We start from the raw sequence: 15,818 nt of genomic DNA on the forward strand, positions 1-15,818 counted from the left end.
CAGCAATAGCTACCCACCTCTCATCCCAAGCCACATGGCAGGCAGCTGACATGTTCCTGAAGCAGTCTGCTCACAGCTTATGGGAGCCAGGGTGGTCAAAAAGGACCCTGTCCTCCAAATATTGGGGATTTGTGCTCTGATTGCAGACTGCTGCTTCTGATCACAGAGATGCAGACAAAGAGGTATAATCATCAAGAAAAAGAAAATTTGAATATACCTATAACTAGTAAGGAGAGGGAATCGGCAATTTAAAAATCTCCCAACAAAAAGAAGTCCTGGACCTGATGGTTCACAGGTGAATTCTACTCAACGTTTAAAGAAGAACAAATACCAATCCTTCTTAAACTTTTCCAAAAAATTAAAGAGGAGGGAACACTTCTCAACTCATTCTTCGAGGCCAGTGTTAACTTGATAGTAAAGTGTCTTTAAACTACAAGAAAGGAAAACTATAAATACTGATGTAAAAGTCTTCAACGAAATACTAGCAAGCAAAATTCAGCAGCATATTAAAAGGACTATTCACCATGACCAAGTGGGCTTTATTCCTGGAATGCAAGGATGTTCAATATATGAAAATTGATCAATATAATACACCACATAAACAGAACAAAGGAAAACAACACATGATCATCTCAAATAATGCAGAAAAAGCATTTAACAACATTTGACACTCATTAAAAAAGCAAACAGAAAAACAAAAAATACTTGACAAACTAGGAATAGAAGGAAATTAACTCAACATAAAAGCCATATATAAAAACCGACAGCCAACATCATACTCAATGGTGAAAGACTGAAAGCTTTTCCTCAGGACTAGATCAGGACCAAGGCAAGGATGCCCCCTTGTACCACTTCTACTTAACACACTACTGGAAGTTCTAGCCAGAGCAGTTAAGCAAGGGGAAAAAAATAATAGCAAAAGGCATCCAAATTGGAAAAGAAGTAAAATTGTCCTTGTTTGCAGATTATATGATCTTATATAGAGAAAACCATAAAAGTACACACACACACACACACACACACACACACACACAGTCAGAAGTAATAAATCAATTTAGCAAAGTAGCAGGATATAAAGTCAACACACAAAAATCAGTTGCATTTCTATATACTAATAATGAACAATCTGAAAAGAAAATTACAGAAGCAGTTCTATTTATAATAGCATCAAAAAGAATACCTAGGAATAAACTTAACCAAGGAGGTGAAAAACCTGTACAATGAAAACTACAAACCACTGCTGAAAGTAAATAAATGGAAATAAATCCCATGTTCATGAATCAGAAGACTCAATACTGTTAAAATGTCAACATTACCCAAAGCAATCTACAGAATCAATGCAATCTCTATCAAAATCCCAATGACTTTTTTTGTGTGTGTGTGGCAGAAATAGAAAAACCCATCCCAAAATTCAAATGGAATCTCAAGGGACCCTGAATAGCCAAAACAATCCTGGAAAATCAAAAACAAAACTGGAGGAGCCACGCTTAATGAATTCAAAACTTACTATCAAGCTACAGTAATTAAAACAGTGTGGTATTGGCATAAAAATAGACATACAGACCAATGGAACAGAAATAAATCCAGACCCTCTCATATATGTTAAAAATGACTTTTAACAAGAGTGCCAAGACCATTCAATTGGGAAAGGGCAGTCTTTTCAACAAATGGTGCTGAGAAAACTGGATATCTACTCACAAAAAAATGAAGTTTGACCCTTACCTAATACCATATACAAAAATTAACTCAAAATGGAGCCAGGACCTAAATGTAAGATCTAAAACAATTAAACTCTGAGAGACAAAAACAGAACAAAAGCTTCACAACATTGGATTTGGCAATGATTTTCTTAGATATGATGCCAAAGGCATAGGAAACAAAAGAAAAAATAAACAAATTGGACTTCATGATAATTTAAAACATTTTGTGCATCAAAAGACACTATTAACAGAATAAAAAGGCAACCCACAGCATGGGAGAAAATATTTGCAAATCATATATAGGGAAAAACATCGAAATATAGAGAAAACTCAACAACAAAAACCTAAAACTCAACAACAAAAACCCCAAGTCCCATTCAGAAATGGGCAAAGGACTTGAATGGACATTTCTCCAAAGAAGACGGCCAAATGGCCAATAAGCACACAAAAGGATGCTCAACATCACTAATCATTAGAGAAATGCAAATCAAAACTACAATGAGACACCACCTCACACCCATTTGGATAGCTACTACCAAAAAGAAACGGAAAACAACTAGTGTTAGCAAGGATGTGGAGAAATTGGAACCCTTGCCCACTATTGGTGTGAATGTAAAAGAATACAGCGACTGTGGAACACAGTATGGAGGTTCCTCAGAATATTAAAAATAGATGTAGCATATGACTCAGCAATTCCACTTCTCAGTATATATCCAAAAGAATTGCAAGCAGGGTCTCAAAGACCCATGTTCATAACAGCATTATTCACAACAGCTAAAATGTGGAAGCAACCCAAGCGTCCACTGATGGAAGAATGGATACACAAAATGTGGTATAAGCATACTACAGAATATTATTCAGTCTTAAAAAAGAAGGGAATTCTGTAATACGCTACAACATGGATGACCCTGGAGGACCTTATGCTAAATGAAATAAGTCAGTCAAAAAGACAAATACTGTATGATTCCACTTATACAAGGTACTTGTAGTCAAAACCATAATGACAGAAAGTACAATGGTGGTTGCCAGAGGATGGGAGGAGGGGAGAATGAGGAGTTATTGTTTAATAGAGTTTCAGTTTTACAAGATGAAAAGAGTTATGGGGATGGATGGTGGTGACGGCTGCACAATAATGTGAATGTATTTAATACCACTGAACTGTACACTTAAAACCAAGATCTCTAGGGGGTGGGGTCTGAGCATCAGTAATTTTTAAACATCCCCTGAACTATTATAACAAGCAGCTGAGGCTGAGAACCATTTCATTAAAGGGTGCCATCTCATTTATTTTGTTTTGAACAAAAGCGTACTACTTGGTAAAAACATATAAGCCTGAAACAATTTTGATAATGCTCTTTTTAGATGCTTATGGAGGTGAGCTGAAATCATACATTTTTCTTAAGTAGACAAACTCAACATGGATTAGTACTTACTCCTTGGTTTATACCTCACATTCCCAAATTATAAACAAGCTTTAAAAAGTAATATTGAAAGAAGTTCCAGCTGTTTGTTCCCAGTACAAAATAACTTAAAATGCTGAACACAATATAGTTTTAATACATATTTGCAATGAATGGTGTTATGGACTGAACTGTGGCCTCCTCAGAATTTGTATGTTGAAGTCCTAACCCTTAGTACCTCTCAATGTGACTGTATTTGAAGATAAGGCCTTTAAAGAGGTGATTAAGGTAAAATGACATTATAAGGATGGGCCCTAATCCAATCTGACTGGTGTTCTCATGTGAAAAAGAAATTTGGACACACAAAGAGACACCTGTAGATGCCTGAGCACAGGGGAAGTCTTTGTGAGGACAAACCAAGAGGGGGGCCATCTGCAAGTCAAGGAGAGAAAAAAAACCTCAGGAGAAACCAAACCTGCCTATACTTTGATTCTTGGAACTGTGCAAAAATAAATTTCTGTTGGTTAAACCACTCCGTCTGTGGTATTTTGTTATGGCCGCCCTAGCAAATTAACACACATAGTATGCAAAAAAAAAAAAACACAAGATGAAAAATTTGTGGGAAATGACACTCTGGAGCTGAACCTTACCCTGGGGCACATGCCACACCCTGAGAGCCCTACCCTGGATCTGGACAGGGCCCAGAATGGCTTGTCCTCTGAAATCTTAGTCTCAAATTTTTAGTCACCTGCTCTCTGACCTCAGCCTTCCAGTTTTCATTCCTTTATTGTCACTGTACCTTCTCCTTTACTCCACAGTGAGACTACGAGCCCGAGCCCTCCCAGACAAGTGCTCTCTGGCCTTATTTCCTTCCCTATCTAGTTTGGGCCCCATGGTGATTGTGTTAACTATTCTATCAGAACTACCTTCCTCTGCTCCCTATTACGTTGCCACATCTAACCAACAAAACCCAAAATCTGAACCAATGCTACATTTTGTCTTCACTACTACTCTGGGTGAGCCATGCTCTGTTGGAAAAATATTAAACCACGTATTTACGGAGAGCGATGCCTACAACTTCAATGATTCAAGTCTCAGCATCCCACTCCCTGCCACATCTTTCTGCTTGAGTTAGCATCTCTGCCCTTCCTCTCAAGCACCATCCCAAGCCTTCTTCACTCTCTCTAGTCCTCCACTGATGCCCATCTCTCACCTTGCATCCCACTGAACATAGCACATGTCATTACCCTCAGCCTTCTTGCCTCCCATCTATATCTGTATCCACACCCATCTTCTTTCTTTTCTAGTCTCAGAGAGGTTTCTTTCATTTCTAACCTCCCCATCTGTGCTTTCTGGCAACCCCTTCCTACTTTTGAACCTTGCTCATCAGTAATGCATTCTCTCTACTGCTTGTCCTGCTTATTCAACATTTTTATCTTTACTGACAACCCTTTCTTCACCTTATGAACATGCACATCTCTCCCATCTCCCTAAACCGTCCCTTGACCTCTACCAAACTCTAGTCACCACTATCTCATTGCCTTCTTCCTGTTTTCATCTAAACTTCTCAAAAGGAGAGTTTAACCTCAATGTGTGTTCACTCAGTTGTTATAACCTGGCTGGCTTTGGCCCTCGGTGTACTATTGACACTGCTCTTCCTAAGATCATCAATGACTCCTTACTTAGTTCTTTTTTTTTTTTAAGATTTATTTATTATTTATTTATTTTATTTATTTTTGGCTGCGTCACATCTTAGTTGCGGCACACAGGATCTTCCTTGAGGCAATGAGGGATCTTCCGTTGCGGCGTGTGTGTGGGCTCCTCTCTAGTTGTGGCATGCGGGTTTTCTCTCTCTGGTTGTGGCGTGCAGGCTCCAGGACCGCGTGGGCTCTGTAGTTGTGGCATGCAAGTTCCAGAGCGTGTGGGCTCCGTAGTTTGCAGCATGCAAGCTCTCTAGTTGAGGCATGCGAGCTTAGTTGCCCCCCAGCATGTGGGATCTTAGTTCCCTGATCAGGGATCGAATTTGCATCCCCTGCATTGTAAGGCAGATTCTTTACCACTGGACCACCAGGGAAGTCCCCTTACTTAGCTCTGAAGTGGTATCTGCTCATTCTCTCAAAGCATGCTATAGGACTGAGGGGAAAGGAGAGACCTTTTCCTAGTCCCCACTGCGCCTTCAAAGTTGCTACTTCTCCACCTCAACTGAGGCTTATGCTGTTCATATATACCAGGGGTCAGCAAATTGTTTTGTGTAAAGGGCCAGATGGTAAATAGTTTAGGTTTCGCAGGCCCATGGTCTCTTTTGTACCTACCCAACTCTGCGGGGCAAAAGAAGCCACAGACAAGACAGGCATACATGTTTGGTTCAGTTCCAGACCACCACAATAAAGCAAATATCACAATAAAGAGAGTCATACAAATTTTTTGGTTTCCCTGTGCATGTAAAAAGTTATGTTGTGGAATCTAAAAAAATGGTACAAATGAACTTATTTACAAAACAGAAATAGAGTTACAGATGTAGAAAACAATCTTATGGTTACCAGGGGGGAAGGGAGAGAGGGATAAATTGGGAGATTGGAATCGACATATATACACTACTATATATAAAATAGATAACTAATAAGGACCTACTATATAGCACAGCAAACTCTACTCAATACTCTGTAATGGGACTTCCCAGGCAGTCCAGTAGTTAAGACTCCACGCTCCACTGCAGGGGGCATGGGTTCGATCCCTGGTTGGGAAACTAAGATCCCGCATGCTGCACAGTGTGGTCAAAAAGAAAAAAACAAAACAAAACAAAAAACAATACTCTGTGATGACCTATATGGGGAAAGAATCTAAAAAAGAGTGGATATATGTATATGTATAACTGATTCACTTTGCTGTACAGCAAAAAGTAACACAACATTGTATATCAACTATACTCCAATAAAAATTGTTTTAAAAGTTATGTTTACATTATACTGTAGTCTATTAAGTGTGCAATAGCATTATATCTTTAAAAAATGTACATACCTTAGTTAAAAAATCCTAACCATCATCTAAGCCTTCAGTGAGTCATCATCTTTTTGCAATAGTAACATCGAAGACCACTGATCATGAATGACCATAACAAATACAATAATAATGAAAAAGTTTGAAATACTGCATGAATTACCAAAATGTGTCAGAGACACAAAGTGAGCAAATGCTGTTGGAAAAATGGCACCAATCGACTTGCTCGACGCATTGCTGCCACAAACCTTCAATCTTAAAAAAACGCAATAGAGCAAAGTGCAATAAAACGAGGTATGCCCGAATAGAAATGAATGACTGTAGCTGTGTTCCAATAAAACTTTATTTACAAAAACAATTGGTAGAGGGACTTCCCTGGTGGTCCAGCAGGTAAGACTCCACACTCCCAATGCAGGGGGCCTGGGTTCGATCCCTGGTCAGTGAACTAGATCCTGCATGCACACCGCAACTAAGAGCCCATATGCCACAACTAAGAAGTCTGCATGCTGCAACTAAAAGATCCCGCATGTTGCAACAAAGATCCCACATGCCGCAGCTAAGACCCAGTGCAGTCAAAATAAATCAATAAATATTAAAAAAAAAAAAAAGTGGAAGGGTGGACTTGGTCTGTGGGCCATAGTTTGCTGACTCCTCTTTGCTATCACCTTGTGTTGTCCCAGGCATCTGAACATTTATTAAGAATTTGGCACTGGACTCAGAGACTTCATCACCAGCCTGGCAGTTGGTAAGCATTCCATAATGTGGTTGCAGTTATTATTTTTAAAAATTATCATATGGACACTCTAATTAGCTGTGGATGACCACCTAGCAATTTAGGCTCTCAGTTTCTTCATCTGCTTAACTCTCATACTCTGGATTTTGTCACCACTCCAGAGCCCTCCGTCTCTCAAATCGAATCGCTAATAGACACTAATCACTCTCACTCCGTTTATGCTTGCTCTCCAACCTCACTGAGATTCCGGTCCACTTTTATCTCCCTTGTCTCCTAATCTGTGAGCTCCTACCCATCTTTACTTCCTTCTACCAACCTTGATCTCATGGTCCGTTAATTAAGCCACCCTCTCACCTACACCCTCAACTCCTGTCTTCCCTTTTCCCTCGACGGTACCACCCTAGCAAAATCTCATCCCATCCCATCCAGCTGCCTTCTCTCTACGTAAATGGCCCGGGACTGCTGAAAATGGCTCACAGATCAATGCCCTTACAAGTGTAGTTGTTGGGACTTCAGCACCACCCAGAGATACTCTCCTCAGTTCTCCCACAAATAATCCAAACTTCCAAGGCTTAAAATTGTCCTTAAGCTCTCTCAGACTATCAAACATTCTCTCACTTTCAAATGACCAATTTGAAAATTCTCCGGCTCTTCAGAGAAAAACTCTTTGCTGTACCTACACACTTAACTTATCCACTATTCTTAATTTGTTTCCTCTAGTCCCAAAAAGAGTTGGTTCTACTTCAATCTACCAGAAATGCTCTGGATCCATCTCTGCCCCTTCTGCTTCACCAATATTACCAAAGCTAAACCCTGAACCAATCCAGCCATAAGCCTTCTTTCACTGCCTGTTAACCATGGATATGGTTCTCATCCTGAGCTTCCCCATCTTCAAATTGGTGATATCCTTTCAAGATTGTTGAGTGCTGTGAGTGTAACAGGCCTAGAAGTGCCTGACAATAGGGTAATCATTCCATAAATGGTCGCAATGTTACTATGTTAAATCAGTAGCTTAAAGGTGAAAGGCAGATGACAAAAAAATGGGATACAGATTTGGGGAGCTGCAGCGAGGAAAGGGGAGAACACCTGGAAAGAGAAAAGGAGACAATTTCTCTTGTCATAAAATGTCCCAATCCTTCTGTGAATATATTCAGTTGCTTTGTGAATTATGGTAATTAAATGTATGACTACTCTTTGTTATTCTCACCAGTCTGGAGCCTGAAACTCCTCCTGCAGTATAACATTCTCCGAGGAGAAGGTTTGCTCTGGGTTCTAAATCTTTGTCAGCAGAGAAAACTAACAAATCTTCCTTCTATTAGTCTAGAATTACAGTCAGAAGGAATCATTAAGAAGAAATTATGGCAATGTTTAGCCATTAAGAGTCTTAAACAAAAGTATTCAACTAGTGATTCCATGACTGGGGCAGGAGCAATTCAAGGTGAAAACCTGGGACATCTTGTGCCAGAAAGCACAGAGATGCTCAAAAACTGATTGGGGGGCGGGTTTGCTATGAGGATGTCAAAGACACGCAGGAGCTGGCTTGGCAGGGGTTCCCACAGGCCAAATTTGGGACAATTTGAGCATCAAAAAGAATAATGATGGTAATGGAGTCTAACACAGTTCATCTTAAAAAAAAAAAAAAAAGAACTAGAAAATCATCACTTTGCACCATTCCGAAGGCAGAGCTCATCTCCGTCATGTGAAAAACACTGGGTGAAGAGTTAATGGGTGACAGGATATCTGTGTAGTCTTGAAGTATTATTCCACAGATTACTTAATTTTTAATTTAAAAATTACAAAGGGAAATTATAAAGGAAAAAAATGCACCTTTACAGTGGAGACATCTGGCAGTCACCCTCTTAATCAAGTGATGAAACTTAGCATCAGCAACAGAGAGCAACCTGATATTATGTGACTGCTGTGATGCAGTAAGCAGCACACAGCATTGCCTGTGTAACATACCCCAAAAGCTTTTACACTGAATCAATGAAGAGAAAGCCATCAGACAATTAGTCCATAGTCCTGCTACTCAAAAGTGGTCCAAAGACCAGAATCCCATCACCTGGGAGCTTGTTCGAAATATAGAATCTCAGACCCCACTCTGGACAAGTGAGTCATAATTTGCATTTTAAACAGATCCTCAAGGGACTCTGAGGTACAAAGTTTGAGAAGCCCTGAACAAGACAAACCACCCAGACTTTTCAAAAAAAAAATCAATGTAATAAAAACAAAAAAAGGCGGGGTTGCGGGGGAGGCGCTGCTCTGGATTTAGAGAGATATAACAACCAAAAGCAATGAGTGAATCTTGATTCAGTCCTGGGTCAGAAGAAAAAAGTTATAAAATACATTTTGGAGGAACAACTGGGAAATTTTGAATATGCAGTTTTTATTAAATGACAATGAATTAATGTGAAGGGTCTTAAATGTGATAATAGCATTTAATTACATAGAATGTTCTTATTCTTAGATACAGGGAGTTCCCTGGTGGTCCAGTGGTTAGGACTCCAGGCTTTCACTGCTGTGGCCCGGGTTCAATCCCTGGTCGGGGAACTGAGATCTCGCAAGGTGAGCGGCACGGCCAAAAACAAACAAAAAAAGAAGATACATGCTGAGATATTTAAGGTCACATGTCTACCAACTCACTTTTAAATGGTTCATAAAAACACATATAGAGGACTTCCCTGGTGGCGCAGTGGTTCAGAATCCGCCTGCCGATGCAGGGGACACGGGTTCGTGCCCCGGTCCGGGAAGATCCCACATGCCACGGAGCGGCTGGGCCCGTGAGCCAAGGCCGCTGAGCCTGCGTGCCCAGAGCCTGTGCACCACAACGGGAGAGGCCACAACAGTGAGAGGCCTGTGTACCGCAAAAAAAAAAAAAACACAAAAAGAGACAGAAAGCATATGTGGAATAATAACTGGTTACTCTGACAAAGAGTATGTAGGTGTCCATTGTGCTATTTTTTAACTTTTTCTTTAGGTTGAAAATTTTATTAAATAAAAAGTTGGAGGATGGGAAGAATGTTCAATTAGCCCACAAAAGAAATGTAAAGTCTTTGGTAGCAAACAGCATGATTTACACAACCCTGAATCTATCTTAACGCCTGCTTCCAAAGATAAACATTAAGTGTTCAGCAGATATTGGATGAGAGAAAGGAAATTTGTTGAAATCATTTTAGCTGGCAGAAATTCCTAAGGCATTGAGAGCTGCTACAGCCAGTCAGCTGTCAAGTACATACAGAACTACGAATTGAATTTTCATTCAATGAGAGGCAGCAGAGTATAAAGGCAAAAGTTTTGGGGTCAGTCTGACCTTGATTTTATTAGTGGAGTGTCCTAGGGTATATTTAACCTCCCGAAGTCTCAATCACTCTATCCGTAATACAGAAATAAAATAGTATCTTATAGGGTAGTGTAAGGGTTAAATAAGATACAAGATAATGAATATAAAGCTCTTAGGATCATTTAATAAATGTTAACTATAATTTTATCAATAAAGTGAGCTAAAAGGTATTCCATAAAATGAAGATAATGTTTTCACGGACCAGATTCTGACTTTATTCTGAGGATTAAAAGTCTTCCTAGTAGGGGCATTTTCTGATAATTTTAAGTCAACGTGAGAAGGCAGAACAATTTTCTCTTCTCCTTTTTATTTGGTATCTTGAAGAAAAAGCATTCAGTGAGATGATAGGCAGCCTTTCCCCGAGGATAACCTTTCCCCAAGGTAAAAGCATTTTACTTCAACTTAATCTTAGTAAACCCGCATAAAGCACTGAAGATTAGCAAAATAAAGCTATTAAGAATGACTTCAAGAATCAAATTCGATAAAAAGAAGACTTGGAAATAATTTTGTCAAGCTACCCTAAACTCTCTTGACTAGAAAACTTGTGTGAAACCATAATGCTTTCATGGGAGTTTACTGAACAGTTTTCTGGAAGCACCTAGACAAAGAATAAGCATCTATCTTTTTGGCTTAAGTGCACTTGTGCGCAGATGAAATAGGATTGACTTCAATAGATGGATGACAGTCTAACCCAATTATTCTATGAAAGTCGAAAGCAATCTCTCCTAAAGGTTGGCAACTACGGCCAGTGTGCCAAATCCAGCCCACAACTTATTTTCATGAATAGTATTACTGTATTCATTTATGTATTTTCTGTGGCTGTTTTCACTACAACAGCAGAGTAGAAAAGCTGCAACAGAGACGTTATGTCCCACAAAGTCTAAAATACTTATTATCTGGCCTTTTACAGAAAAAAATTGTTGACCCCTGCTCAAGACAAGCAACCCAGGAATCAACAAGACCTGTTCCAGACTCACCTGAGGTGTCGTCTTTCTGTACTGGTCACCTCCATCTATCACATCCCTCATTATTTTTTCCTTGAGAAATTCATACTCTTCTGAACTCAGGTGAATAGACTCTATAGTTTTTCCACAGCCCAAACACTGACCACTGTAATTACAATTAAATGTGTTAAATAATGTCCTGGAAAAGAACTTTTTCTACAATGAATAATTCTAGGACATGAGGAAATTGGAAGGTAGTTTAAAAAAAGAACATTATAACCTTTGCGATCATCATACACATCTCACTTTTTGTAATCCAGATAATGTAACAAAATAATGTGCCAGAAAACCCAAAAGAGTAGATGGCTGGCACCCAGACATAGTTTTTAAAGTCATTCCTAAAACACAACTGGGTCCCAAATCTCTAGGGAAAAACATTTCTGAGGCGTCACACCAGGCTCACAGCACCTACTGAAAGAAACATTTTGAGCACTACAAATTCTCCAAATGCAAAACTGTGACTTTTTTCTTGGCTATCCTAACTAACTTAATTATCCTGTTTCTAAGGTATTCTTAAAATTTTTAAAAATAAGTAACAACAACCTACTAAATCTGAATCGAACAAATTAAAAATAAAACATTGGCTTTTACCTTTGCTGGACTGTGGTGAACTGTCCTTTCCAATGTTCTCCAGGAACACTACAAAAAAGATTGCAAAACCAAATCACCAGAGGGTCAAATCCCTACTGAACAGAAAGATATTCACTGTATTTAAAAAATCCGTAGGAAAGAGCTCTGAGAAGTTCTGGATACTTCCCTAGAATGGTTCAATTAGAATAGTGGTTGCTAATACTGTGATGGGGCTAAGTAACTGATGGTACTCTACTCTGGATCTCCTTCCCTTTGCTTCTCTCGTCATCTGACCCTCATCTTTAACTCGAAATCTGTCTTCACAGGACCTGCCCAGAAAGCAGCCCAGACCTCTAAATCAAAACTCAACTCTAGGGACTTCCCTGGCGGTCCAGAGGTTAAGACTCTGCCCTCCCAATGCAGGGGGCATGGGTCCTGATCCCGCATGGCGCACTGCCCAGACAAAAAAAAAAAATTTTACTCTAACTTTCTCCATAAAGCTGCCAGAGATTGTTCCTGGCCCAGAGTAATTTCTTCTCTTACACTATCATTTTATACACCACTCTGAGATAACTGTCTACTATTGTATTCCCAATTAGGTCGTGAATGCCATTATAATAGATCTTACATCACGGATCATGCACAGTGCTAAGCCTAAAATTGGAGGCATTCAAAACTACTTATTGGTTTATTTGCTCAATCAACTTATCCTTTCTTCTTTCCTCTTACAGATAATACCATCCATTCCTATTGATTCTACTGACTTCTCTCCTTTCCCAGTTCTTAATTCAAGATCTCATCATCCCTCATTCAAACCTACAATTGCCTCCAAACAGATCTCCCTGTTTCAAATCTTAATTCCTCTCTAATCTTATTTTCTCACTGTTTGGCAGTTACTTTTTAAAAAGTACTCCAAGACCAGCACTCTTGATAACATTAAAATCCAAAATACAAAAAAAAAAAAAAAAAAAAAAAAAATCCAAAATCCTTCCCATTCCAAGATTTTCACAACTTAGCTCCTCTGTGGATATTCAACAAATGTGTTAAGAAAGATAATTAAGCATGATTGCTACTTCAAAGCTCTGTAAAGATAATATATAGTAGAAAAGCAAGAGAAAAATAGAGACAAAAGGAATGAATCTGTAGGAAAGAGCCTAAAGCCAATTAGTGGTAAAGAAATAAGAGAACAAAAGACTGAAGCAATAAATCAGCACGCACACAGCCAGTAACATGAATAAAAGCAAAGGGAAAGCAAAGGACAGCCTTGGAGAGAGCACTCAAATGATGGTATGATCAAAAACAGGAAGGATAAAGATTTTCTTCTTTAACACATATCAGGTTTGAGCAGGATTCCTCTCTCCCCTCTAACTATTCAAGCTGGTGAAATGCATAGATTAAACAGAATATATATGTGCACATCATACTAGTCACTAGGTTTCAGAAGAACTTCTGAAAATACTAATATGACCCAAAGACAGCTCCAGTTTTCTTGCTATGAACTCCAGCCACAAGTGCTATTTGAAAATATTCACATCATACTAGACACCTCAGAAAACAAATGATCCTTCTAAAAGGAAAAAAAACATAAAAACAAGTGTTCTATAATTTCCCTTTTATGTGATGAGTAGAGATTAGCACAACTTATTTACGCTGCTACTTTTTTAAAGGGAAAGAAAACTTTGTCTTAAAGGGGAAACAATCTTACTAAGAGACAGAAGAAAGTATAATCTGACTAGAATAATCCTCAGCAACTAATAAAAAAAAAAGAGGAGGCTACTTTTAGGCAACGGTATCAAAATAAAAATATACATATAAACAAAAATCAAAATTACCTTTCAAACCATGTTTTTATACTGTGTGCAAATGACTCCCCAGGATACAGCTGATTATTTCTTAGATACAAAAGAATGTCTTGCAGTTTGTTTGAATACTGATCACCTTTCATGTCTTTTCCAAAATCAAAGAAGGCTTTTAATGTTTCCAACATAGGAACAATATCATGACCTAACAACTCCTGATACAAATTCCAAGCTACATTTACATCTTGATGAAAGAGGGCTCCCTGGATACAGTCATCATAGTTCTTTTTTGAAGGAATCATGACTTTTTTGATGTCTTCTAACAGCAGCAAGGCCTCTCTCCATCTGTCTGTATGGATTAATCCCCGGATGAGAAGAGTGTACGCTCCAGATTCTAAACGCTTGTATCTGTCTTTCATGATTTCATAGACATCAATAATTTCTGATGTCTGCTTATGAAAAACGCAGAGATACAAATACTTGACCAGCAAATCATAGCCTACAATACCATTGTTTTTTGCAGCTACCCAGGCCAGCACAGATTTGGCCACATCGACAGAGCTACGGCATTTAATCATCTGTGAAATGATCCAATTTTCAAAGTTAGCCTTTTCTTTGAAATATTCCTTCAGTTTATCCCACTCCTCTGAATTCAAAGGTTTTGTCGGGAGTTGAAAAATGTTCTTCACAGGTGGCAAGACGTGCTCTTTACTCGGAGGATTCATCTGTGATCTCTTCTTAGCCGCTCCAGCTGCAAACATGTGAGGAGAATCAGCAGAAACTTGCTTACTACTGCCCTCATCTTTTTTCCTGACATATCTGGCTTTGGCAACCAGCAGATTCATTGCTTTGGTATTTTGTGGAGACACCGTTTTAAGAGAAAACCACTTCTCTTGGTTCTTGATGCCATAACAGTCTTTGAGAAAGAGAGAGAGAAAAGAGTGACCTGGGCCTAGCCCAAGGTATGGGTTGCTCTTCCAAAGTTTAGGAAAGCTTCGAATACCAGTGAAATAGAAAGCCATTATGCAGTTAAATCAGCACCAGATTGTGAGAGAGATGTTCAAAAAGCCCCAACTTCTACAGCATAATTAAGGGATTTGAGGGTAGGGGGCGGAGATCGAAGCGCAACTTTCTAAAAGATGATTTTCAGCTTCTCACAGACAAATCAAATGCTTTTGGGGCTAGCAGCAACGAAGCTTAGTTGAGTTCTCTCCATTAAACAAGGATATGGGGACATCCAACCTTGGTCGCAAGTTCCAGGACGAGGGGACCGAGAAGGAATCCTCTGGTGCCTGTTATATTCCAGTCCGCGAACCTGAGGAAAATGCACAAAGAAGACCAGCCAGTTGACTCACGTGGATCACAACTTTCCTTGAAAAGGGACCGGATCCCACGGGAGCCAGGCTGCAGAACGGGCGAAAAGTCGGAAGCCCCCTACCCTAGACCCACCGGCAGCCAGGACAGAGGCGAAAGCCCGAGTCTAGGGGCCGTGGCCGCCAAACTCGTCAAATAAGGAAATGGGAGTGGGGAAGGGGCAGAGAGCTGAGCCGAGCCAGCGATACTAGTAAGGAAGGGAGGTCCACGAGGGCACCACCTACTGTGTACGGATCTATCACAAACGGAAGTTTACTTGATTCAACTACTCACCGCAGCACTCACGTACCATACAACCATAAACGCGGCGGAAACTACCCCGCCCACAATGCACCGCGACGGCGCGGCCGCGGAGGCCTGGCTGAGCCAGAAGCAGGCCTTCCGCCCGGCCTCACGGCAAGAAAAAGGCGACTCTGAATCTTTTACTGGCAGGAGGGGGCACGAGCGGCTGCTGAAGGCGCCTACTACATTCAGGGAGACTTTAGGGCTTACACATATCCGCCACGAACAATGAAAAGAAACTGTGAAATTAGAAAGCTCGTCCCTCGAACCGGAAGAGCCAAAGGACTTCCGGGATCACGTGGCGCACAAGTGCCAAAGGGCCAAGATGAAATAAAATTTGATGAAAGATGAAATAAGATGAAAATAAATTTCAAGATGAAAATATATTTCAAGATGAAAATTAATTTACAGAAAATAAATTTACCTGTATTTGTGCTTTCTCCTCCCCTTCACTCCTTCTGCGCCTTTAAAATACAGCGTGGTGAAGCTGGAAAGCTGCCTTAAGGCGGCTCCCTCTCCGTTTCTTTCACGTCTGCTCTCCCTGCTGTTAGCGTGATCGCCGTATTCTCCGCAGTGGTTACGGTGATCGATTTGGCCGGGTTAGCCGACTTCCGCCCGC

The 15,818-nt window shown here is 40.0% G+C and overlaps 1 protein-coding gene across 3 annotated transcripts in view; it reads right to left on the reverse strand.

Moving 5' to 3' along the window:
* The window catches only part of PRORP (protein only RNase P catalytic subunit), a 128,098-nt gene extending 112,333 nt beyond the window's left edge, over nucleotides 1–15,765 (reverse strand). For 2 of the 3 annotated variants that reach the window (XM_060004690.1, XM_060004692.1), the window contains exons 1-4: nucleotides 15,624–15,765; nucleotides 13,577–14,858; nucleotides 11,766–11,813; nucleotides 11,148–11,280 (exon numbers count right to left, since the gene is read on the reverse strand). In XM_060004690.1, the coding sequence (XP_059860673.1) occupies nucleotides 11,148–11,280; nucleotides 11,766–11,813; nucleotides 13,577–14,565 (1,170 nt within the window). In that variant the 5' untranslated portion in view covers nucleotides 14,566–14,858; nucleotides 15,624–15,765. Of the gene's footprint in view, nucleotides 1–11,147; nucleotides 11,281–11,765; nucleotides 11,814–13,576; nucleotides 14,859–15,190; nucleotides 15,232–15,623 lie in introns of those variants that run through there. The other variant, XM_060004691.1, reaches the window with a different exon arrangement.
* Nucleotides 15,766–15,818: the final 53 nt, after the last annotated feature.

Source organism: Delphinus delphis, chromosome 2 (assembly GCF_949987515.2).
Source record: "Delphinus delphis chromosome 2, mDelDel1.2, whole genome shotgun sequence".
NCBI lineage: Eukaryota > Metazoa > Chordata > Mammalia > Artiodactyla > Delphinidae > Delphinus > Delphinus delphis.